Genomic DNA, 23,280 nt, shown 5'->3' with positions numbered 1-23,280 from the left:
TTGCTCTGGGTCTCTCTCTTCTTTGAGATGTTTTTATCATGTTCTATGGCAGATTCTATGAGGGTATCTATTGTAACTCCCCTCCAGCCAGGCTGTGAGGTCTGAACCCGGGTCTTTAAGTCTTCTTTAAGGCCATCCATGAGTATGGTGACAATCATTCCCCTGTGGTGAGTGCTATCTTTAATATCTTCTAACCCAGTGTACTGGGTGATAGTCTGCAGAGCCCGGTCGTAATAATCTTCTGCAGATTCACTCTCCTTTTGCTTTATGGTGAAAATTTTGTTCCAGTTAACTACTACTGGAAAATATATACCCAATTGAGTTACAATGCGGGAAATATTATCTTGGTTTACTTGGTCTGTTAAGGGAACGTCACCATCCAATACACAATCCGTGATAAATTTTGTCACGTCGGTATTGTGTGGTAGACAGGCCCTTAACACCACACGCCAATCTTTATTAGTTGGCTCATGAGAACTACCCAAATTCCTCAAACATCTTTGACATTTGGCTAGTTCCTTTTTGGGATCGGGGAAATCTTTTATGATGGAATTTAGTTCTGCTCTTGTCCAAGGACAATGCATTACCACTTCCCTCGTGGGCACTACACCGTTCGCATCTGCATTTCCATTCGGAACAGTTATTGTCTGAATGGGATGCAGACCGGCAGCGCTGCTACCTTTGACCTTGCTACCTGGCTGGGGGTTTAGTCTGCTGCTGCTACGTATGATATTAACAACTTCCTCTACGGGTGCAGAGGGGGCTAGCACTACCCTTACTGTTACTGATGGAGATGACGGCACCACTCGTGATTGTTGTGGTGCAGCATCTATCATCTGTACAGCATGGGAAATGGCAGACATTACAATAGGCTCATCATCCACATCATGAACATTTTCTTTATGGTTGCTTAAGAGAGGGTACAAATTGCTTGTTACATTTTTATGGGTATTTCTGATAACTGTACTTGCACCTCCATCCACATAAGGTGGAGGTGGTGTGCGTGAACTGCTGGCAATACCTTCTACAACGCTACCTTGCCGCACGTGCGCGCCATTTTGCGGCTCGCTCGTATTGCAATTTAGCGTCGCGGATGCATTCTCTGGCAATGCGCTCACAATGCTAGTTTGCGTCGCTTGCGCATTTTTAAGCCACGCATCTCCTTCATGCTGCCACAACCTTAAACATTCATAATATTTTACCTTTTTACCTCGAGAGCGCATCAGACTGATGTGGTCTCGGACATTATTCAATACATGTAGAGGGAGATCACGTAGATCCGTTTCTCGGCGCTCACTGTAGGTACTAGAAGCAATTGATGTGAGTGCTGCAGATCCCTATGTTTAGATGCCCCAATCTAAACTAGTGTGATAAATGACCAATTGAACATAAATGTAAATACAATTTATGTTATAGTAGGGATCGCGCTTTCTTTAGTGAATGTTGTAGATGTTGTAGATTGGATCCCACTTGCAGAAACACTGTGAGTGAAATAATGCAGACTGGATATATACCAAGGGGGATGTACAGAGTAATTTATTGATGTCACTCGCAGTATAGTGAGGACTAACTGTTTAAAATACATGCATGTGGCAGCTAATAATCTGCGTGGTTTATGCAATTGAACATATGCAGGTGGTGGGGAGAGATGGGGGGGAGGGGGAATGGACAGGCACTGGACAGATGGATCGTGCAGGGGACAGTCCAGTGATGTGACTAAGTGTGCAGGGGGAGGGCGTCCCGCACCCCACTGAACTGAGCAGCTGATGGTAGTTATGAGCTGTTAGTATCACAAAGTCAGGGTTAAAGTATAACAAGTCTAGATGACAGTCTTGGTGAGGCCTCACCTTATCTTCTTTCTTGGTCCGGGTCCTGGTATCTTCTTTTGGCAGTCTTCATCCACTCCTGCTATAGCCGTTGGTCAGACCGTGTTCCAGCGTGCGCCTTCAGTGCGGCTGCTGGTTTGGTCTCCACAGTATGTCAGGTGCTGAATCCCGACCGGACCCGCGATCTCGCAAGATCTCACGGGCGGGAGGGGAAGAGCAGGCTCCAGACTACTGTGCGCTCAACTCTGCTGGGAGGAGACTTGGGCAAGCGGAGGGACGTGTGATAGATGTGTGTGATGAGAAGCTCCTACGCGTGTCGGCTGACCTCTAGCCTTCCTCAGGGAGTTGTGAATAGCACCATCTTAGAGATGGGAATATATAGAGTCCTGTGGGCGGGAAGTCTAATTAGTCACTGGGCTGTTAGGGGTTGTCATGGTAACGATCGGGCTGCACTGCTGTCCAGAGTGAGAATGACAGGTTATTTGGATTGTCTGAATAAGGTCACCAGGGCAAGTGAATAATGTGAATGAACCTGCATGGTGCTTAAGCATAATATAAAACAGCGAACATTTTGTGAAGTTAGGGAAATAAAGGCGGTTGCCCTTTGGTTAATTGAATGAAAATAATAAAAAAAATAAAAAATAAAAACATGGGTAAACTGAAGTTTAAAAAGGAATGGAAATGGGTGCAGTCCATACTTGTTGATGGCTATAGAATTGGCAATGTGTAGGAAAGACAGTTATATATATGAATACAGTAAGAGGGGTTGGTGTTGAATAATCAATGCCGGTTATTGTGGAGTGGTATACATTATATGAGAATAAATAAATTAAATTAACTTGATTGGAATAAGAATGAAATTAATTTTATATATATATATATATATATATATATATATACATATATATCAAAAGATACACAGCCCGTAATGACCGTTTTTACCTCATTCTCCAAATTGAGTCCATGTGGGGCAAGTGTATTCAGTTCTATCATCCATTTTAGCTCCTTTTTATTAATCTTTTTATCATAGTTGCCCCATCTCCAATTCTTGGGTACTAATTTTATTCCTATGTAGTCGAGACCTGTCGGGTCTTGATTGTGTTGATCCTTATAATGTTTGGACAGGCTGTGGGTTTCTAGTCCTCTTCTGATGTTTCTAATGTGTTCAGAAACTCTCACCTTTAATTTCCTTTTTCTTCTTCCCACATATTGTTTTCCACATTGACATGTGAGGAGATAAATCACCCCCATGCTGTTACATGTAAGATGATCTTGAATTTTATATGTTATTTGTTTCTGCTTGAAGTTGAAGAGGCATCTTTTTTTGGTGGAAATTGGGTTTAATTTACATGCTTGGCATGATCCACAGTAGTGGAAACCTGGGGTCAGTTGTTGGCCTGTCAGTGTCTTCTGTGCAAATGTCTTACTCTTTATATGATTCCGAACATGTTTTTGTTGCAAGTTTGGTGCTCTCCTAAAGGTCAATCTAGGTCTGAGTGGTAGCAGGTCATTAAGGACTTCATCCTCTAAGAGGATGTGCCAGTGTTTTTGGATGATTCTGTTCAGATGCTTATAATCCTTACTGAATTGGGTGATGAAGGCAGTGTTTGTTTGTTTTTGTGCAGTGTGACCGGTTGTGTATGACAGTAGTAAAGGTTCTCTTTCCTCTCTTTCTACATTTTCAAAAGCAGCCTTAACTATTTCTGGTTTGTAGCCTTTGCTCAGGAACTGTTGTTTCATCAGCTGCCCTTGTGCTTGGTAGTCTGATGTTTTACTGCAATTCCTTCTAACTCGTTTGAATTGGCCTAAGGGGATATTGTCTAACCAAATCGGGTGATGTCCGCTTGTTGAGGCTATATAGCTGTTGACGTCTACTTTCTTTTGATATGTTCTGGTTCCTATCTTCCCTTGTTCAATGTATAGGGTTATGTCTAATAAGTTAACTTCCGTCTTGCTATAGTTGGTTGTAAAAGAGAGGTGGTTATCATTGTTATTGATGTAATTGAGAAATTGTATGAGTTCCTTTTCTTCCCCCTTCCATACAAACAGTACGTCGTCTATATAGCGATGCCAGAGGACCAGGTTTGCCCCAAATTCGTGTTCTGACCAGATGTTAAGGTCCTCCCACCTACTGAGAAATAGGTTGGCGTCACTTGGAGCAAACCTGGTCCCCATCGCTGTCCCAGTGTCCTGTCTGTAAAATGAGCCCTCAAGCCAAAAATAGTTGTGTTGTAATATAAACAATATGCATTGTTATGAATTGAATCTGTTGCGAGTCCATGTCTACATCCTGTTGCAGGAAATGTTTAACGGCGTCTGTTCCCTGTTGGTGGTCTATAACCGTGTAGAGTGATGTTATGTCACTTGTGCATAGCCAGTAATCTGTATGCCATTCTAAGTTCTCCAAATATTTTAGGATATCAGTGGTGTCTCTTATGTGAGATTTCTGATTTCGTACATGGGTCTGTAAAAAGTGGCCTATATACTGGGACAAGTTGCTGGTCAAGGCGTCTATGCCTGATATTATTGGGCGCCCTGGTGGGTTGGTAATACTTTTGTGGATTTTGGGCAAGTAATATATAACGGGAATTACTGGATGAGAGTTGTCCAAATAATTATATTCTTTTTCCATCAGGATGCCTCGGTCATGGCCTTTTTGTAGTAAATCCCGAAGTTTAGTTTGGTATTGTTTGGTTGGATCTGTAGGTAATTTCGTGTAAGTTTTTATGTCGCTTACTAATCTGGTGCATTCTGTAATATAGTCTTGTTTGTTAAGTGAGACTAAACCTCCTCCCTTATCTGCTGGCTTAATGACTAGGTCGTTATTGGTGCTTAGGTCTTTTAATGCTTGTTTCTCTTTCCTAGTGATGTTCATGTTTACGGGTTGGGGCTTAGTGACTAGTTTATCAATGTCTTTGATGACTAGTTTCTCAAATGTCTCTATCAATGAACCCTTTAGATGTAATGGGTAAAAAGTGGAAGATGGTTTGAAGTCTGTATGTTTAAATTTATCGCTTTTCTGTTGCGTGTCTGTGCGTGTGCATGGATTTTTGCTGAAGTATTTTGCTAGTGTTATTTTTCTGGTAAAGCGATGCAAATCTAAATAAGTTTAGAATTTGTTAAGGCCTGTAGTGGGTGCAAATTTCAGACCTTTATCTAACAAAGTAATGTGTTCCTTTTCCAGCTTCATGTTACTTAGGTTAAAGATGCCTGTTCCTATGGCCTTGGTGTTAGATGTTTCTGATGTTCCTGACTTTTGGGATGTTTTGCTTGACCCTCCTCTGCATCCCCTTCTAACTCGTCTAGTTTCCTTTTGGTCTGTGATAGTTGTATCTTTCCGCAGGCTAGTGCGCCTGCTTCCAGCTCTAAAAAATGAGTGCCCCATGTCTATGTGCTGATGATACCCTGATTGCATTCCAATGGGTCTATGTCTCTAGGTGTTACTTGATCTTGGTCTATATTGGTGGCGCGTAAAGTTACCCCAAAATCAATAGACTGTCTTGCTAAATGATCGTAAGCAGGATCCTCGCAGATGCTGTAGGTAGAGAAACTAGTGTCTGCTGTAGAGTCAGCCTCTGATTCCAATTCCTTAGTTAGTAATGTGGCTTTCTTGATCGTTTTGTCTGTCTGATGTATATGCGTCATGTATTGTTGGTATGTTAATTTTAACTTTTTATAACGTGGAGTACTGGTTGTTGAATTAAATGCAGTGGGTAGTGGATGTTTCTTTGTTAGGTTATGAGTTTTCGTTTGACCAATGATCGTTTTTTTGTTTCGTTTTTTTGTGGTTTATCCCGTGCCTCTTACCTACTTTGTCACGAATAATTTTTGAGGTTTTTAAGAGTATAATATCCTCTTCATGTTTCTTTAATCTATTTTTGGTTAAGTTCTCCAAGTGTATGAATTCCTTATCTTCCTTATACTTGTCAAGTTCTCCATAAATAGTATTGATCTCTCTTTCTAATGTTTGTAGTTCATTATTTTGTGTTTCTATAATTCGTTCAATGAGTTTTTTAGAGCAGTCTTTTAGTATTGTTTCCCATTTTGGTATAAACGTGGGAAGGCTAGAGGTTAGCCGACACGCGTAGGAGCTTCTCATCACACACATCTATCACACGTCCCTCCGCTTGCCCAAGTCTACTCCCAGCAGAGTTGAGCGCACAGTAGTCTGGAGCCTGCTCTTCCCCTCCAGCCCGCGTGATCTCTCAAGATCGCGGGTCTGGACGGGATTCAGCACCTGACATACTGTGGAGACCAAACCAGCAGCCGCACTGAAGGCGCACGCTGGAACACGGTCTGACCAACGGCTATAGCAGGAGTGGATGAAGACTGCCAAAAGAAGATACCAGGACCCGGACCAAGAAAGAAGATAAGGTGAGGCCTCACCAAGACTGTCATCTAGACTTGTTATACTTCAACCCTGACTTTGTGATACTAACAGCTCATAACTACCATCAGCTGCTCAGTGTAATGGGGTGCAGGACGCCCTCCCCCTGCACACTTAGTCACGTCACTGGACTGTCCCCTGCACGATCCATCTGTCCAGTGCCTGTCCATTCCCCCTCCCCCCATCTCTCCCCACCACCCGCATATGTTCAATTGCATAAACCACACAGATTATTAGCTGCCACATGCATGTATTTTAAACAGTTAGTCCTCACTATACTGCGAGTGACATCAATAAATTACTCTGTACATCCCCCTTTGTATATATCCAGTCTGCATTATTTCACTCACAGTGTTTCTGCAAGTGGGATCCAATCTACAACATCTACAACATTCACTAAAGAGAGCGCGATCCCTACTATAACATAAATTGTGTTTACATTTATGTTCAATTGGTCATTATTCAATACATCTTTATCAAAACTACCAATTCTAGGAAACGGTTTAAAACTCTTCCTCGTCATATTAAACCATAAATCACAATACCTGGTTGCATTGGCACCGTACCTAATATGCATAATATGCCGCGCCGACCCAAGTGGCGCTTCCAACAGCAGCAAATCATTTAACATCTCTACCGTTTGCTTGGCCCTCATCCTGGGAGAACCCTAAGTTCTTCAAAAAAGATTTAAATTGGTGAAAGACAGTCTAGATACTTTCACTTACCTACGGACAAAATTTCCAGATGCCCCCGCTCACCTACGGAAGAAATTTCTAGATGCCCCCGCTAACCTACGGAAGAAATTTGTAGATGCCCCCGCTCACCTATTATCTCCCAGCTCACAATCACAAGTTTCCTAGTTTGGCTCAACTACAATGCTCAAATAACCCAACCTAATTATTGATCACTGCAATCACACTGAGAGCCGGTCCCTACAACAGAGACAACATGTACACCTGCTAATGTGTATAGAACGGTAAGCTACTTACTGAGCTACTAGGCCAACTCCTGCGTCTAGTACTTAAGGGTCATACAATACCCTTAACCTTTAGGTCTCGTGTTACACCCTAAACAAATACTCACAATCACACACTCTTTTCCTGCGCAGAAAACTACATGTTAACCCAATTATTGGCAACAATTGATAATGTAAACTCAATGGCTTTGTTTAAACATGTGGCAGCACAACCGGAAGTACGTATACGCTATTGTGCGACCAGTCGCATACACAATAATGCGACTACCACACAACCGTATGACAATCTTTAGCTGCGTACACAAAAGTGCGTCTTTACTGTGCGCAAAACTGTGACTCAGCCGTGTGTTCAATACTGCGGCACCCCTTTAAATGTTAGGTTCTATCAACAAAGGAAAACAAACTTTTTCCTCTCTTGTCCCTGGATTCTAGTCAGCGTCCCTGGCTCACACGAAAACGGGTAGCGATCTCTCAGCACCGAGCGGTTGCAGGTAAACCCTGCATGTGGCCACTCCACCTTTTGGTGAGATATCGGTAACCGTCTGTGCCGTGTGAGTGGGTAAGTGACTTCACTACGAGCCCCCAACTAACGATACTGCCTTTGAACCTCTATACACCCCTGCCTATACCTTCTGATATCCTGCCTATATACCCCTAAGGATGACGCTATTTTGCGTACGCAGTTATACAGTAAATAAAGACTCCAGACCTAGAACCTGTGGTTCCAAAGCACAAAGTATTATTCAAGTAAAAGTACAGTCAGTTACACGCTAGTTATAAGTACAATTTGGCGCAAAGGAATTATACAGACCCAAGTACAGTTATACATACGCAGCGCTCTGGACCAGATGTAGGCATCAGCAAGAAACCCCTCGTCAATCAGCATTCAGCACGAAGACCAGGCACCCATGGACAGAGCACACATATGTATACCCTCCAGAAATAAACAACACAATAGAGAAGTTTGTTGCTAATACCATTGGTACTAAAGGAGAGGGCATATGTTACAAGGCATTTAACAGGTTGGTTCAAATAGACACAGTCCAGCCTCTAACAACTGGTGGTCTCTGGTTTCCCGCCTCATGCAAATCCTAACAGTTGGTCATATAATGTACATTTTGTTGCTTTAAGTCTCTGCGGTCCATAAGTTGAGAATGCATGTTGCGATCTCTCCATCGATATTACCTGAATACTGTTCAGAGCGTACGCTTCAGTACAATACCAAACATGGCTTACTTATCACGTATAAAACCTTAGTTACGAAATAATCTTTATTTCCTAGCAATTATAATAAATGTGCATACTTGAATCTTATACCTTAAAGCTTATGGAACCTTGTATGTGAATATGTAATGTGTGAGTATGTGGGGTTTGATGTAAAGACGCTAGTTAACTTGGGGCAGATGCATGTGCATGAAGCTAATATTCAGCGTTTTCATACAGGATCTTATGCATTCGCTAATATGCGACTAGTTAACAGCGCAATTGTGCATATTAATGTGTGTATGAGAAATGGTGAAAGATGCAATCGCATGATGCTAATAGTAATATCGCAACATGTACTAAAGTGTGAGTTTATCTAAAATGGCGCTTGGGCGGCCATTCACAAAATGGCATCTTGCGATCCTTTTTCCAAGATGCCGTCTTGCGGCCAGTTGCAAGATGGCGTCGCTGCGATCCAATTTTAAACTGATCTTGTCTCAGCCAATTATCCAGCTTCGACAAGAGGTTGGCGATCCCTGGTCATATCAGGGTGGAGACTGGGAGCTGACCGAAAGTAATCACAAAAAGGGTCACGGGGGTGTTTTTGAACGTTGCTACATTCCCAATCGCAAATCCAATGCTTCAGAAGCCATGTTTAGTTATATTAGAGGAGAGTGGCTAGAGGCTACCGCAAATGTCAATGTTGGTGTGTTTACATTCTCCATCACAAATGCATAGACCATGAAGCCTGACAGTGGGGGTCTCACCGCACAAAGGGACGGCTGAGATTAGCATTTGCATATTCCTGCAGACTGCTATTGCCAGAGTGGCTGCTACCACGGCTGCATTACCAACCATCTCTGAATTAGGCCCTCCGCTTACTCTCTGTCGCAGTTCATCCTAGTGGTTACATCCCTCCCACTTAGACTGGGTCCTCTTCCCTCATTCTCTCCTCCTAATAGATTTCCCATAACATTATGTAGAAAACTGCAGTAACCTGCATAATTCTGTGTTTTGTTGCTATGTGCTAACAGCCTAATATAGGACATATCACAATCTCCTGCAAAAGGCTAATTAGCACTGCAGACCGCAGTCCTCATTATTATCAGTGGGGGCTATGGTCTGACGCTATGAATCAAACTCCGAAAAAAACTGCTTTATCCCTATAGAGGCATTCTCAAAGGAGAATCTGTCCACCTCCGGAAACTGGCTCTGCGTGCATTAATACATAGGCCCCCTGGTCATGGATGATTGTAGGAAATGGATCTATTCTAAGCATACTTCCTGACAAAATAAGCTCTAAAAGACACTGCAGATGCTGCGTAGCGAATAAAATTGCTGAATGCGTTAGTAACACTGGCCACACACAGGGTGATCATCCTGCTGCGTGGTCTGAGAACTGGACCACTGTAGATGAAAAGGATTGTACATGCTGAAATTCAGAAATGTTTTGTGGCGAGTGGAAATAATAAAGGGGACTCCGTTTATGATCTGCAGAAATGAGAGTTACTGGTTACTGTGTGATTAAACTGCTGCCATTGCTTACGTGCATTATTTTTTATTAAGTCCCATCTGGTTCCTGTCCAGATCTGGTTTCACCACAATATGAAATGAGATGTGTGCTTGGGACAACAAAATTATACAGTCTCCAGTTCATCCTCTGGAAGCATCTCCTTATGTATGTTACAGTACCATTATACAGTCAGTGAGGTTTTCTCTTGGAGATGATTCAACAAACTGAAATACCCCTTTCAGACATGCCGAGAATCCCGGGAATTTGGCCTGCCTCAGCCAAATTCCCGGGTTGCCGCGTATGTCTGAAAGGTACCTACTCGGGAACACGTTCCCGGGTAGCCACCCTTCAATCGACCAGGGAATTTCACGGGACCTAAGTCCCGGGAAATTAGCCTGCTTTTGTATGAATGGTGCTACCCGGGAATTTACTACTCCCGGGCTGCACCAAGCAGCTTTTACATTGATTTGGCAGCGCAGAGCATCCTATAGGATTCCCAGCGCTGCTGCTTTGAGTTGGCAGCGCGGATGTTCAGCGCTGCTGTTTTGAGTTGGCAGCGCAGAGCGTCCTATAGGACGCTCAGCACCGCTGCTCACCACCCCCAGCGCCGGACGCTGGGGACACCCACCGGCAGGTCTCTGTCACAGCGGGTCACCCGCACTCCCGCTGGACCACCAGGGCACATTTAAATGATTTAATAATAAAATAAAATGCCTGTAGTGATTGGTCGGCTGCCTGCTGCATGATGATGACATCATCAGCGGCAGCCGGAGAGGGGATAGGCTAGGAAGGGCAGAGGAGAGGCAGGTAATATTAAAAACGAAAAAACCCTGCTTATGTCTGAAAGGGGTCTACCTGGGAATTTCCCAGGTAGACACTGTAGTGTGAAAGGGGGGTCTCGACCAAATACCCGGGAATTTGCACAGAAGAAATTCCCGGGTCTGAGCAGGAAATTTCCCGGGTCATATGTCTGAAAGAGGTGTTAGAAAGAACACTAACAACCTGAATACTTGTCACACTTCTTCACAACAGTGAGAATAGAAAGAAGGAAAAATTAAATATCGAATTTGCCACTAGAGGTCACTGTTACTGCTCACTCTGTTGGATGGGTGTATGGTTCATCTTGCTTTCTCCTTTGACTCACTGACGCTGTGACACTAATGGGCGGGCTGTGCGTTGTATTAACATTGTAAACAAACTCTCCTTGGTTCTCATGTAGGGAGGAATGCATAATATTTATTGTTGATATCCTGGGCCAAATGTAAGAGGGTGAGAGTTTAGAAAATGTGAGTTTAGAAGAAATCTCTCACATTGGTTGAGTTTTAGCTTAAAAATGGGAAAATATCTGGATGAGAGCTTAAAGAGTGAGAGTTTTTTGAGTGTACAAACGTGAGTTTCTTCTGTTGCTTTTTTCTCGGACTCTATTGCATTGTGCAAGGTTGCATGTTCTTGGACTCTAGTACATTGTGCGAGGTTGCATGTTCTCGGACTCTATTACATTGTGCCAGGTTGTATGTTCTCGGACTCTATTACATTGTGCAAGGTTGCATGTTCTCAGGCTCTATTACATTGTGCGAGATTGCATGTTCTCGGACTCTATTGCATTGTGCAAGGCTGCATGTTCTCGGACTCTATTGCATTGTGCGAGTTTGCATGTTCTCGGACTCTATTACATTGTGCGAGGTTGCGAAGGGCTCTAATTATAAAGCAGTGAAAAGTAGGGATGTGCAGGCTCGGATAGGTTCGAGTTTGCACGTGGAGTTCGGATTTTTCCCTCCAAAAAAACGGAACTCAGAACGAGGCAAAACGTCATCTTACATGGACGAACATCATCATTCCTGGACAAAAGACCAGGAATGATGATGTTCGTCCATGTAAGATGACGTTTTGCCTCGTTCTGAGTTCCGTTTTTTTGGAGGGAAAAATCCGAACTCCACGTGCAAACTCGAACCTATCCGAGCCTGCACATCCCTAGTGAAAAGTCCTTTATCACTCCTCCCCTGTGATACCAGGGCTTTTCACTGCTTCACTTATTAAGGGAAGGGATCACCGTGGTAAAAATTTCAGACTTCTAATGCAGTGCTCCTAATTAGTGCACATTACACTTTCCCATATGCTGACAATTGTGATATCACCTATCTGTGGAACCTTGCCCGCTCTCTTCTCTATAACCCTTACACTGTATGGGTCTCTGGGCGGGAACAGACACACTAGCATTCCACCAATAAAATGGCCACCTCTAGTCCCAGAAACATATTTGCTCGGCGCATGCACCATCATGATATCATTATTTTTTTTAATGGAATTGATTTAATTTTACTGTTCCGCGCCCTGTAAGCACATCACTGGGGACCTGACTTTGGGCTCTGCATCGCAGGAGGGGTGAATGTCTATAAATAACCCCTTAACTTCCTGATATATCGCATCAATGTGATGTGATCTTTTAAGACGTTTAACAGTACTTTTATCATATTCTTTATGAATAGAGCCATTTATGTTGATGTTGATAACAACTAATCCAGAACAGTTGTCATAGAGATGGGAAACAGCCTATAAGTCTATTTTGTTTGGTGACCCTACCGTTTTATGTTTAAACTTGTTTTACCTATATTTCATAAAACATCTCCATATAAAGTATAACATTATACAATCGGTGGACACATAAATAAAAAGATATAGAAGAAGAAGAAGTAAAAAAGAGATTCAATACTTCATAAAAAACACTAAAGGGTGACACCCAAACTTGAAAGGGTGCTCCTTCCTTATTACAGCTAATGCCGTGAGTTCAATGTATTTAGTGAATACATCAAAGATGACTTGCTTTCTCCTCAGGTGAGTTGGCTTCTGTAGTACCAATATAGAGACAGAAATAGAAATATCATCTACTTGACACAAATAAACCAATAATTGTATATTCTTACTGACTGAAAGCATCCCTCTGTACCTAAATCTATACCAAGAAATATATGAGTGTCCTTTATTTATATAGCCCCACACACCTGAGCTGCAATTCCCCATTCTGCCGACCCGATCCACCGATCGGCGACCAAAACCAGCAATCCATGGACATTGATAATGTTAAAAAAGGCCCTTTCAGAGGGTCACAGAGGCCTGGGGAAACCCAAATTAAGAGCCCACCCCCTCTGTCTTAATAAAAATTTATTTTAAATTGATTATAATATATTATGTTATTAAAATTTACAAATAAAATACTGTATACATATACTGATGTACTGTATTATTGGAGATTTAATATTAAAAGTGCTTTTCTAGATTTTTTTCTGCAAATGTAGCAATCGAATTTGTAGAAATCCAACTTTTGTGCCACGTCACAGTTAATATTGAGGATGACCAGCCCATTCCTTCGCTCTTACCCAATAATTGATCGATGACCGTTTTTTACAGTCTTCAGCACACTTACCCTAATTGCACCCCAGCATCACACACATACATACACACAAGTATGCACGCACACACACATACACACACTAACCGTAATTCTACCCCAGCAATCACATACACAAATGCGCACACACATACACACACTTACCCTAATTCCACTCCAGCAATCACACACACGCACGCATGTGCACACACATACACACACTTACCCTAATTCCACCCCAGCAATCACACACAGGCACGCACGTGCACACACATACACACACTTACCATAATTCCACTCCAGCAATCACACACACGCACGCATGTGCACACACATACACACACTTACCATAATTCCACTCCAGCAATCACACAAACGCACGCATGTGCACACACATACACACACTTACCCTAATTCCACCCCAGCAATCACACACAGGCACGCACGTGCATACACATACACACACTTACCATAATTCCACTCCAGCAATCACACACACGCATGCACGCATGTGCACACACATACACACACTTACCCTAATTCCACCCCAGCAATCACACACACACGCACGCACTTGCACACACATACACACACTTACCCTAATTCCTTCCCAGCAATCACACACACACTTAGGCCAGGTACACATTAGACGCCCCGGCGATTTACCTTCGCCCTGGACCATGCAAGATTTCCGGAACACATTACCCGATGTAATGAACGACGGAATGATACACTGCATAACCCCGCATACGATATTGTGTGATTAGCCGTGCTGCACAGCCAATCACACAATATTGCATGCGACTCACAGGAGTGAGCAGGTACACATTAGGCGATGTGCCCGATATAGCGTTACGAAAGCAATGTATCGGCCCATATATTGTCTAATGTGTACCCAGCCTTACCCTTATTCTATCCCACAATTACACACACACACACACACACACACACACACACACTTACTTCAGAAACAGTCTTTCTGGATGCAGCTCCTACTCCTCCCTTTGAGTCTGACAGCTGCTGCTCAGTCTGTGTAGCCCCGCCACCGTGACCATGCTCAGATGTCATTCTCCCTCCCTCCCTCTCCTGTCCTCTCCTGAAGTTTTACAGCCCTGCAAGACCTGGAAGGAGTGTATAAGAAAGAGTTGTGGCGGCGGCTGGTTCCACTCTGCACCGGCCGCACCGCCCTAGTAACGGTCCTGTTAACTAATTGAAGCTATTTATCTTTAAAAACATTCAGTTGTTCATGTAAAAAAAGTGATATTTTAAATGAATAAAAACAAGACCTGTTGAATGTATACAAGCCTGAGCATTGTAATAATAAAACATTGATGAAATTAACGTACCTAAAACGCCAATTCTGCAATATCTCGAGTAAACGTTGAATATCAAACAGTCCAGTCCAGTTTCCTAATTATAAACTATTCCCTTAGCAAAGTTGTGAGTCACTCACCCCGGCAAATCTCCAGGACAAGTGACGTTCTCATGTGTCTGTGTGGATAGATGCATCACGCACAAAGAGAGCAATAAGCGCATGCACCACTGCGCATTATACCAGTTTAACCAATGAATATGTTTAGGCACTAGGATAAATATATGAAAAATTCAATAAAAATCATAACACAAAAACAATAAGTCGTAAAATTTCGAGGCCCCTTTCCAGTCAGAGGCCTGGGGAACTTTCCCCCCTAGTCCCCCCTCTGGTAGGGCCTGGTTAAAAATCCCTGACTTGCAGATTCCAACCATTTTGGGCTTGGGATCGGGGAAAAGATTTTTCAACAAGTTGAATATCCCCGATCCAGTGGCAAACGCAGGATTTCTAGAGGGGGGTTTCCAAATGCTTGATTTTAGAGCAAATGTGGCCAGTCCATGAAGAGGGCAGAATTAGTACTCAACCAGTTTTATTATGCGTCGTACAAAGTGTATTGTGTATCATTATTACAGCATGTACAGGACCAGCGATCATAATAAGCCATTAGATGCGGCAGTAGGGCCATCCTTCCTGAGCTGCAGGGGCTGAATGGAAACTTTCAGCCTGGGGGCAAACACAACCATGTGGCCCCAACTTTTCTACCAGCAAGCTGTGCGGGGAATTCAATTCAATGCGATGATATATATATTCAATACACCGCGCTGTTTGCCTGGTCGAGAATTGGTCAGAGAATGCCGGCTCTCGTTACTTAACCTGGGTGTTTAGTCGTGAGAACCGGCATTCTCTGACTAAAGTGCCAGCCCCGCGTCTTTTAGCACCACGCTAAGCCGGCAAACAGCTGCACGGCCGGTACTTTTGTTGTAGTTCTCCTCGCATTCCCAGGGGGGTGCGAGAAGAAATCCTATAGCCCGTCCAAAGAGCGCAGTGAATTGTATAGCTGCGGGAGCTCCCTCCCGCTGCTATTCATCATCGCATTGAATTTAATTCCCCCCTGTGACGGAAAAAGAAGTGTCCTAATGCTACAAGATAATAGCAACCAGGTGAGTTAGCTCTCAATTTAGAAATATATATCAATCTACGTGCTATCATGTAGAATAAGAAAATGCATATACGTATGACCTAAAGTGGGTGCTCTTATCATGTAGTGTTAGCACCTCCAAAAGCAGGGACGTTATGGCGGGGCTGGTGGCTTAACCATATGTTTGCAAATTTATGTACTGAGGGCCTGATTCAGAGCTGCTCGTAAGCGGCCGCTCGCTCGCTCCGAGCGATGTTCGCACATCTGCGCATGCGTATGGGTCGTAATGCGCATGCGCCAACCAGTCATTGCGGTTGGAAATCGTGCGCTCGCAAAACAGCGAGTGCCTGCTAATTTGAGTGACAGAATGAGGCGTTTGTGGGTGGTAACAGGGGAAGGTGCTTGAAAACGGGGAGTGGAGATCCGAACGCAGGCGTGCCAAACGGTCAAAATGGGCATTTAATGGGTGTGCATAATTAACAAAGCAGTGTCATTGACTACGTCACTTGGTTGTCTTTTAGCCTGAACAGCTCGCAGTGATTGCGGGAAGTAAAACCTACCACAAGCACTGCGAGCAGTTCAGACGCCTTTCGATGTACTCGATTAATCTAATAAATAGCGGAGATGACGTAGGATGTGAACGGCCAGGGGGCGTCTTTACAAAATAGCGAGCGCATGTTTCGTTCGCTCGCTCAGACATAGAGGCGTCAACAGACCGCTCAATTTAAATAGCCGGCCCCTTTTTCTGAACGACCGTTCGCAAATAGCGTCCGGCTCTGAATCAGGCCCTGAGATCTTTGCAACTACTATTATTATATAGAATAGAAATCTCTTTACTGGCCTATGTGCAGAGTGCTGGGGGAATGTTTTTTGTCTTTTTTCTTGTCTAGATTAACCCTTCCCTTACATGCATCTGTAAAGGGCTTATACATTTATTTGAGCAACCACCATTTTTTGAGTATAATTTATTAAAAAAGTCTGTACTTGTCTGGGATGGGTTGTGGGTGTGTCAGTACTCATTGGCAGAGTGCGGATGGAGGTGGGACAGGTCTTTTGCACCCAGCATGGGGCTGGTACAAATACTAATGATGGCGGCTCTCGATGTAAGAAAAGAGGGTGGGATAGACTACATAATATTTAGTATACACGGGGCGAATTCTCACATCACCATGATGTAGTAGCAGGCAGCTGCAGCTATACGCAAATGCAGCCATCAGAATCAGCCCCATAATATTTATATATTCATACTTTTCTGCTGTAACCCCAAACACCCACTACACTTGCCCAGCCCTATCTGTGTTTTTTTTCCATAAAAAACACAAAGAAACATTATAAAAAATAATGTCAGTGTTGTAAAAATATTGCCTTATTACTTACTATTATAAGGGATTTATAGCTGATTCACTTTGTAAAAATCATTCTTGTGCCTTTCTCTGCACTGCCGATCCACTGCTGAACGGCATGCTCTCATGACTCTGCTCTGATAGGTGGAGACAGTCACCCTAGAGTGCACAAGGGAACGTGCCTGTGAATGTGACACTGTAGTTGGGAGCATAAAGCTGCACCCAGCTGTTCCCAGCAGCAGCCGCGGTACGGAAGTACTGTAACACAATGACAAGCGGCTGGTCGGGCCGCTTGTCATTGTGCAGTGGTGGGAAGCAGCGGGCCGGAAGGATTGGCTCGCGGGCCATATTTTGCCCACCCCTTCACTATACTGAATGGTAAGACAAAGCCATCAGGAAGTGGACAGCGGGACCGACTGGTAACTCAGTGACGTCATTGGCGCTGGTCGGCCCCCGCTGTGGGATTCCCGACCACCACCAGTCCTGACGGGTGGCACTGAGCCACTGACAAGCCTAGGACAGGAGGTCGACTTGGAGCAGCCGGGGAGCTACTTCTCCCTGTCTCCCGGCCAACAAGCATGTGAGTCAAGCGGCCCCAAAGCTGTAAAATTGTAGCGGCCCGGGGGGCAGCTGGCACCCTGCCCCCCAGCCCAGCCCGCCACTGCTGAGCTGGATGTTTTTATTTTAGATGTGGGCACCATTCCAGAGTAGTAGAGCAAGTCCAGGAGCCTGGGGGAGCAGCAGAAGAACCTAGCACTGCCCTGGATATTATGTACATATTGGGCTCTATAACGGTGCATCCCTAACAGTGTATGTTTTCCAGATCTCCTAATTGGTGTACAGGTTATTTATTACTGTCTGATACATGTTAAAAGATCCACAGGTAGTGCTAATTATTTCATTTGTGATACTGAGAAGAACATGCAACACTAGCAAAATTCTATTATATTACTATTTCTACTGTGGTCATCTGTGTGCTGGGGTTGGGGGTTTCCAGGCAGACAAAAAAAAAACCTGCGTTTGCCTATGCGATCCCCGGCTCTGACGTCGGCAGAATGGGGAATTGCAGCAATCCGTCACAGATGTATGGGCCCTTTTATTCTCTACTAAAGACAGACAAACACACAAATACTGGGGTCAGTTTAGTTAGAAATAAGTTTGGACTCTTGGAGGAAATATGAGTACACAAAAGTAAAGTTAAGCAAACATGGGGAGAATGTAGAAACTCCATACAGATCGGGCCCAAATCAGAATCAAACCAAGTACCATCCAGCACTGAGTCTCCTATTATAACTACAAGGTAGCTTACCAGCATTGAAAATATATATTATTAGGAAAAATATCAGCCAAACATTGCCTCTGTATTATGTCTATAACAGGCAACTGGCATGATCCTTTCAGGTAAAAGAGCATTATTTGTAATGTAATCAATTTCAGCATACAGAGTTTAAATACTCAATTATTGGTCAGTAATAAAAATCCACTATGCATTGCCAATTAGACCCCCTTTTTAAAATAAAGGGGCAACTTTTACAAGCCAACACCTCCCAGCTTGTTTCACCCTGAAAATAAAAATGGCACTGATGTTAAAATCAAAACAGGTAGCACAATACAAAAAGCTTAGAGATATTGGGATGCTGAGAAGTGTAAACTGTGAAAAATTGACCTAGAACGCTTGCACATGCACCAAATAGGTAATGTGCAGATACATGGTAATAATGGGTGCTTAGCAGAAACCTGGCACTGAGTCAGACGCATCACGGTGTGTATGGCTCTGTATAGTAGAAGAAATACTATGCTATTGTTGTTGTATACTAATTTTAGTTTTTGGTGGGTTTTTTTGAGTAATTTATGACCATTTTTTGACCAGTGCTTTCTTGTTCAGTCTTCGTATTGTCATTGTGCTTTTCTTGCCTCCCATTTCCAGACAGAACCTGATGAGGACATATTCCCAAAGCGCTTATTTGATGACCTTTCTCTAGTTAGTATACTGACAATGATAGCTGTGATCTCACCAATCAGTGTTACATATGTTATGCGGCATGCACCTTGATTCCCTGGGCGGGGTGCATAATGCATCGCATTCGGGATACAATGCATCCCGCCACTCTTAGCATGCATGTCGACGTTAATTACGCCAGTATGCATGAAGAATATCACAAAGGACAGCTCTCTCGGTAAGAGCTGTCCTTTGCGAATGAGGGACTTCCGGGTCTATGAGCCAGAAGTCCCTCTGGTGTAATTCTGCGCATGCGCAGAATGACACACCCACCGCAGGGGTGCTGCGAGGATCCAACTGGATCCCTCTCACAGCACTCTCCGAATAGAAGCCCATAGGCTTCTATAGGGTAACACCATCAGAAGATGGAGTACCCACCACATCGGTCTTGGTGCATATGAGAAATTAGGTCAAACCCGTATTTTCGAGGGTTTGACCGCATTTCTCAGGTTGCTGCATCCCGCCCCCTGAGTTAAAGGCTAGTGCGGGCCATACATCTACTGCCCGATTCTCAGTTCTGCCAATCCGCTGATCTGCGGACATCGATGATCGGCGATCGATCACTGGATCAGGGGAAAATAGTAGCCGATCCTGCTCATTTTATGATCAGGATCGTGAAATCCTAGATTCCCAACATGTTGGATTTCCCAGACTCCCTGACCCCGGCGTCGGCAGAACGGGGAATTGGGGGAATACATCACAGGTGTATGGGCCCCATAAGGGGAAAATATATAAAACCTCTTAAAGAGAAGTGGAAAAGCAGCAAATCAAATTCTAGCTGTTTTATATAATGTACTAGAAACAAACCAAAAGTCACAACGATTCCTGGTGCCCGGTGACGACATGAAGGGGGAGATGTATAAAGCCTTCTAAAGAGTGTAGAAGTGGGCAAGTATAGAAGTTGCCATTAGCAACCTATCAGCTTTTGCCTACCATTTTATAGACTGTATTTGATAAACGATACCTCAAAGTCCATTGGTTGCTATGGGCAACTTCTCCACTTGCCCACTTCTCCACTCTTTGGAGGGCCTAATACATCTCCCCTGACACTGTCCTCGATAAGAGAATTTATTGTCAGTTTCATCACAGCCACAAATCAACAAGTCAAAGAGTATTTTCACCATAGATGTGGAATGTGTCACATTGCACAGGTCTAGACTGAGTAAACGCCTCTACATTATAAGCTCTCAGACATGCAGGGCTCTCCCCTTCATCTTTATTTAATTTATCTACCCTTTATGTCTGTTTCATGCGTCCTCTGCTTTCCATAATGTCCATCGCTGTAAAGCACTGTGGTGTCTTACAAGTCAGTGACATTATGTAACACTATAGTGCTCTCTGGCCAGCCAAAAACCTTTCTAATTTGGTGATGGAGGTTTATTTGCAGATGTAAATTTCTATTCTGAGCAGTTGATTTCTTTCAGAATGATTGTTTATTATGACATCCCACAGTGTATATACTGTATGTCTTGTAATTTTAGATTTTACTGTTCCTTAAAATTTATAGTTACTGTTTAATCTAGAATTACAAGGAGCAGACAAACCAACTTTCTTATGCGTTTGGTCTATTGAATGGCAGATACAGCTGTCACTAAGGGCCCCATTTATGAATGATACCAAATGCTGACGTCATATTTAGTTTAGTATGTGATACTAATGAATGTGCCGGCAGGATATGCTGTAACTTACCTGTCCGGCGAGGTCCTATGGTGTCCTATCCTCGGCGATGTCTTTTTCTGAGTAGCATTTCAGGGAGATTATGAAAGTAACACCTATGAGCACATTACAGTGGGCGTGTACTACTACATCTGAGAGGCGTGTCATAAACCTGACACATCCAAATATAAATGAGCCTCAAAGCAGTCAGTAAGCTCTATTTGTTGCTGAAAACACTCTGATACTTATCCTAAAATGCATGTAGCCATAGGGACCATTGTGTCTTATACCCAATGCAGGACATGATACTAATGATCCAATTTGAATGTATATATCTCTGTTTAATTTTTATATATATATATATGTATAACAGCTTCATAATGGGGGTAAGGTGCAATTAGGGAGAATGCTAGACTCTTCAAGGAGTCAGGGAGATTACTACTATTTCAGGGAGTCTCCCTGACAATCAGGGAGAGTTGGCAAGTATGTGATAATGACTAATGCGTATGCTTGGCGCCATTTGCACATATTGCTTTAACCTGGCAGGAACTCAACAATGCCTGGAAGGCTTTGTACCTCTTACACAACCTAATAATGTAATTGGCGGCATAGGTATAAGCAGCAAGGCTGTCATAACCCCTTTAGTGAGTGCTAAAGTGGTTATGGGTCGTTCTTTAATAGAGCCCTGAAGCCTTAATGCAGGGCTGGATCGCCTGTTAGGCGATGTAGACTTTTGATTAGGACGTAGATTGCCCTGTAGTAGTCCATCTTCTGCTTCTTTTTTTTACAATTCACAGAGCGGCAGATTCAGGTGTGTGGTGCATCATGGGATCGTGGTCTGGGTATCCTGGAATTATGGAGGCTTGCCCTGGAATTATGGAGGCTTGCCCTTAAAGGGCCCCGTCACTGCATGTATTTCATGTGTAGTGGGAGTGACATAATGCCTATGCAAATAGAGATTATTGATCAACAGTGCAGACATGATGTCAGTACTTTCAGGAAATTGTCAGCGTGTACTGACATCCTGTTCTGTATGAAGATCAATAATCTCTATTTGCACAGCCTTTCAAACTGTAATGTCCGCATATTGAGCTGAACAAAGCATGGGCATAAGAGAATCCCCCAGTGTATTGACCTAGATAATGCAGAGTACCATAACATGCCTCATACATAATACCAGAGATATTAAGTTTGTATATTATTCAGCATTCCAGTTTTCATAGCTATTACTAATATAATTGTATAATGGCTCCCACCCAGTTCTCATATCTTAGGGCAGTTACAGCCAGCCTTATTTTGATTTGTTTCTGCAGTGCAGATAAATGAAATGACATTCTACCTTATGCCAGAAGCCCATGTGTACACGCCCTTACTTTGCACACTGAAGCCCTGTTCCTGTCACCATGTGTACAGATCTGGCTCGGTATGCATTCAGTGCTTATTACATTGTTTACTGGTTTAGAAGGCGGCTTGTGTCTCTCCCTCCCACCTTTCCATCAATTATCCACCTGTTACAGGTCATGTGAGCCCTCACTGAAAACCAACCTGGCAATCTGAGCCCTGAAAGAAGAAGGTGACTTGATACAGGTGTAGGGAGAGGCTGGAAAACATAGTAGTAGTGTTTTATAGGATATAACTGTTAGATCATAGAAACAAACAGGGAGATTTTTATTATATTCAGATGTTATTTAAACATTATTTCAGTGACAATAAAAGTGTATATATGAGTAGTATATACTTTCAATATATATTCTGGAATTACCATTAAAAAAAAATGTAATCAATGAAATATATCCATTTATCTTACATTTCAAATTGTGTGATGGTTATGGCCGTACATTTGTAGTTATAATGTGACATGTTATAATATATATTTTTGTCATATTAGATATTGGAAGGTGAGACTGCCATTATTAACCCACAAACCCTGCTCAGTATTGATGCTGACTCGTCACCTGAAGAGCTGGTATATACCTTCTTTCCTCCTTCCAATGGAGAGGTGATTGTGACGGGATTCCCTGGGAGAGTTTACAACTTCTCACAGAAAGATTTGGAACAAGGAGTAGTGCAGTTCATGCACAGAGGTGAGGGACATCAGCTATCAGAAGCTACATACATACGCTACGTGTGCTGAATGATCAGATGAGATTGGGGAGCAGTAAATGGACATTGTATCAGCATATACGAGGAAGAGGCAGACAAGTGATGGGATGAGAGTAGGCAGAAGCCTGTTGCGCAGATGAGAGCGGGAGCAGGTGGGTAGGCAGATAAGAGCAAGGGAGAGATAAGTGATGTTGGATAGCCTGTAGATAACTGGTAGAGGATGGTTCAGTGGATAAAAGTAGGGCCAGATTAACAATGGGGTGGTTGGTGCTACAGCTACAGGCCTTCACATATACAGTAAATATGCTTGACAGCATGGTGATGACCAGCCACCCGCTGGCCACACTTAAATAATGTGAAAACTGATATTTTCACACCTTTTTCACATTAGTTTAGTTTCACATAATTGTATCACAGGGCTTTTGGATGAGTTTTTGAA

At 43.2% G+C, this 23,280-nt stretch overlaps 1 protein-coding gene and 1 long non-coding RNA gene across 2 annotated transcripts in view; one reads left to right on the top strand and one right to left on the bottom strand.

The window, feature by feature from the left end:
* Positions 1-23,280, bottom strand: part of LOC148540444 (uncharacterized) — a 96,132-nt gene that overhangs the window by 46,370 nt on the left and 26,482 nt on the right. The gene's annotated exons all lie outside the window — the stretch shown is intronic.
* The window catches only part of CSPG4 (chondroitin sulfate proteoglycan 4), a 149,842-nt gene that overhangs the window by 112,406 nt on the left and 14,156 nt on the right, over positions 1-23,280 (top strand). The window contains exon 6 of the mRNA XM_088446198.1: positions 22,627-22,822. Within this exon, the coding sequence (XP_088302324.1) occupies positions 22,627-22,822 (196 nt within the window). The remainder of the gene's footprint in view (positions 1-22,626; positions 22,823-23,280) is intronic.

Source organism: Taudactylus pleione, unplaced genomic scaffold, assembly GCF_031769625.1.
Source record: "Taudactylus pleione unplaced genomic scaffold, aTauple2 ptg000019l, whole genome shotgun sequence".
In the NCBI taxonomy this organism is placed as follows: Eukaryota; Metazoa; Chordata; class Amphibia; order Anura; family Myobatrachidae; genus Taudactylus; species Taudactylus pleione.
The sequence above is the reverse complement of the archived record's forward strand: the minus strand, read 5'-3'. Positions and strand labels throughout refer to the sequence as shown.